Consider the following 3,269-nt stretch of genomic DNA (forward strand, 5'->3'; position numbering starts at 1 on the left):
AAAATGTTTTTCAGGCATATAAGATAGTATAATGGATGGAAACCGATAATGAAAAACCTCTCAAATCTAGTATTAACACAAAATTAAAAAAATAAATAAATTTACTATATCAAAATCAATTTTATTTATAAATTTATTGTCCATTTTTTCTAACAGGTTTCATTCAAATTGGTCTTATTGGTAAACTCTTTCGCACCTGTTTCTAAATTATTCTTAATGAAATGGGCTGGGCCAAGGCCTAAAACCTACCATTTGAACCACTACCTGGTTACTTGGTTCGGGTATCAACAAGTTCAAGTTCAACCAAAACCCATAGGCAAAACAGAAAGCAATGAAGACTGCTCCACAAGTAATCTTGATCTTCGACAAAGCCCTCGCCACCGCCATCACCGGCGGCCTTCAACCAAACGCCAACTCTCCTCTTCAAATTTCGTTAGTTCTACAACTCCTTTTCGCTGTTTCGGTATTTTTCCGCTCAGTTCATCCTATAATCTGTTGTCTTTTGTTACTTGATTTTACAGAACAGAGTCTTTCGATCTGTCACTAGCTCGATATGGAATCACCGGCGTCAGAGCTTCCGGAAACATCACTCACTTCGTTGATCGCAATAGAGTTCCTCAAGTAGGTATCACTCTTTGATTGCTAGGTTTTTTCAATTCTTCGTGTTAGGTTTAAGCAATCCGCGCAACTTAACACAACTTAGTTAACTTCCGAGAATTGGATATGCTAGTAGCATTCGCTTCAAATCGCTTCTTCAGTTTACCTAAATTATTGTGTGATTACTGCTGCGAAATACAATATTGAGATGAATTTTGAACTGATTATAGTTATAATTTTTGTTATGAGTGGTTTGATTTTTCAAACGAATTACCATTTCTTGTGATAACAATGTCCTATGGCTTCCATCCTTTCACCAGGTTTCCATTTTGGTTATGCAAAAGTACGAATCTCCTGTATTGGCATGTGCCATTAGTGAAGTATTGTCATCATTAGCAGGAGAAGACAAGTCAAACATGCCTTCATTGATCCTTCCCTTCATTCTAGACTCGTCAAAGATTAAGCTGGAAAGAAAAAACTCGCCAGATGAATCTGTTTATGGCATCCAAATCGGCCCACAAACTGACATGATGCAAACCCTAGCTACCAGACATGAAAAGGCACCCTCATCGATGCAGATTCACCATGAACAGCTATCTTGTGTTCTTCAATTGGTCCGTGTCTTGAAGACACCAGCATTCATTCTCATTGGGCAAATTGGTCAACATAAAAGTACAACAAATGACCTTGAGGTACCTATTCTTGATCTTCTTTTGATCTTCTTGTGTGTGCAAAAGATGTTAATACCCTTCTCATCGTGTTTACCTTTTGATCATTTTGTTTTCTTTCACAGGTGATTTGTAAAATAGGAGAAACTTTGGCTAGTGTTTCCTCCTTGCAATTTGTGAAAGAAAACATAACATGGAATCCAAACAAGGTGTCAAAAGAACATGAAAAAGAGCCATGGCGTGCTTTATACGGTTGAAATCAGGTTTCTTGTCACACTGAGATGTTATGTGTAGTCCATTTTATGCATTTCCATTTGTAGTTTTTGTTTCATATTGACATTAGAAAAGTAACAATGGTTATATGCTACATTTTGTTGTATGTGCACTATTGTCAATTTGTCATCATAATTGGGAATCTAGAAGCAATGGTGTTCAGAATTTTGCTAATTTTTTAATGAGCTTCCAAGTCTTGGTGATGAGAATGAGGGTATTTATGTCTTTTGGACAAGCGAGAGATCTGGAGTTGGTCATATTCCGCTTTGTTTTATCTTTTCTTTTTTTGGGTGGGATGAAAAGCATTGAAATCACATTCAAACAACAATGTATAATATGCCAAGTATTTCTATATTATAATAAGAACAAACTTTCAACAAAAGATATGATGTCGGGGTTAAGCCTAAGAAGAATCAAGAACATGCTTGATTCTTAACCACTCTAATCATATAAAAGTGAAAACAACACTCGATTATCCTTACAAAGAAAACTGTCTCCTAAGAATTTTTTTTTTTTTGTTTCCACGATCACGAACAACGTTGCTCTTATTTGACAGAACTTTGGGGTGGTTTGAGATTACTTTTAAGCTGAAACTTTTTATAAAAGAACACTTTGACTTTAACTTTTAAGGGAGACAAAAGTCAAAAGTCAGTTTTAAAAAGTGTTTGCCTAATGTTTTCTTGACTTTTGAAGGTAATTTTACCTTTTAAGAAGGTAAAAGTCATAAAAGTCATGATTTCTTGTCTTTTGAAAAATCACAAATTCATTCTTGCCAAAAAGTTAACTTCAAAAGGCTTAACATTTTTTTGAAACTTTTGAGTTTTGGAAAAACCAAAAATTAAAAAGTCATTTAAAAAACAATCCCAAACACCCCTTTTATATGGAGAACATAGTCTCTCACATGATAAAATCATTTATGTTGCATAGACTATAAGGCTATACTAGATAAGATTTTCCTTGTGCATGTATATATCAATATATGCATGAATGTATGTAAGTGGTCATAATGTTTAGTTGGGTTCATATATCTAGTAGGGGTTACATGTAGGTGTGTTTGTATGTGTGTATGTATGTATACATACATACACAACCAGAAGATCTCTAACATTGCTAACGTGGGTGGGTCAATCATAAACAAAAAAAATCAGCTACGATAACTTAGACTAACAAATTTTCATCAACCGGTCTCAAAAAGATTTTATGTATTTTCTACCAAAATGCAATATGATCTTATATATCTATCAAAACAATCTATTAGTAGTAACTAAATATCTTTTTATTTATTTTTTCCTACCATCTTCCTAAACACTTAAGATTTTGATATTTGTCATAGTTAAAAAAATTAATAAATTTTTTTATTTCACTTGTCCTCGTCTAAAAATGGTAATAGAATAAGAAAATTAGGAGAGTATTAGTGAACACAATCTATTAGTGATTGAGACATTTTATACATACTTATAAGTTTGACAAATTTTATGGTGTCATTTATTGCAAAATTTGTCATCATCTATTGGAATCAAGTTAGGACTAGCAATTATATGAAAAAGTATTTAACTAGTGTCACTAAATATGGTTATTTATTTAATATAAAATATCAAATTGTACAAATAAAAAAATATCATAATAACATATATTTAAAAGTTATAAAACTATATTTTGGTTCTTTGGGATGACTTTAATTGAAATTTTGAATAGAGTCGTGCTCCTAGAAAAATATAGGATTTCTAATTG

At 32.6% G+C, this 3,269-nt stretch overlaps 1 protein-coding gene across 1 annotated transcript; it reads left to right on the forward strand.

Moving 5' to 3' along the window:
• Nucleotides 1–273: 273 nt before the first annotated feature.
• On the forward strand, nucleotides 274–1,720 carry LOC111889764 (uncharacterized). The gene is made up of 4 exons (XM_023885919.3): nucleotides 274–432; nucleotides 522–621; nucleotides 918–1,289; nucleotides 1,391–1,720. The coding sequence occupies exons 1-4, from the start codon at nucleotides 332–334 to the stop codon at nucleotides 1,520–1,522; spliced, it is 705 nt and encodes a 234-aa protein (XP_023741687.1). The 5' UTR covers nucleotides 274–331; the 3' UTR covers nucleotides 1,523–1,720.
• The last annotated feature ends 1,549 nt before the right edge of the window (nucleotides 1,721–3,269 follow it).

This window comes from Lactuca sativa, chromosome 9 (genome assembly GCF_002870075.4).
Source record: "Lactuca sativa cultivar Salinas chromosome 9, Lsat_Salinas_v11, whole genome shotgun sequence".
Classification (NCBI taxonomy): Eukaryota; Viridiplantae; Streptophyta; class Magnoliopsida; order Asterales; family Asteraceae; genus Lactuca; species Lactuca sativa.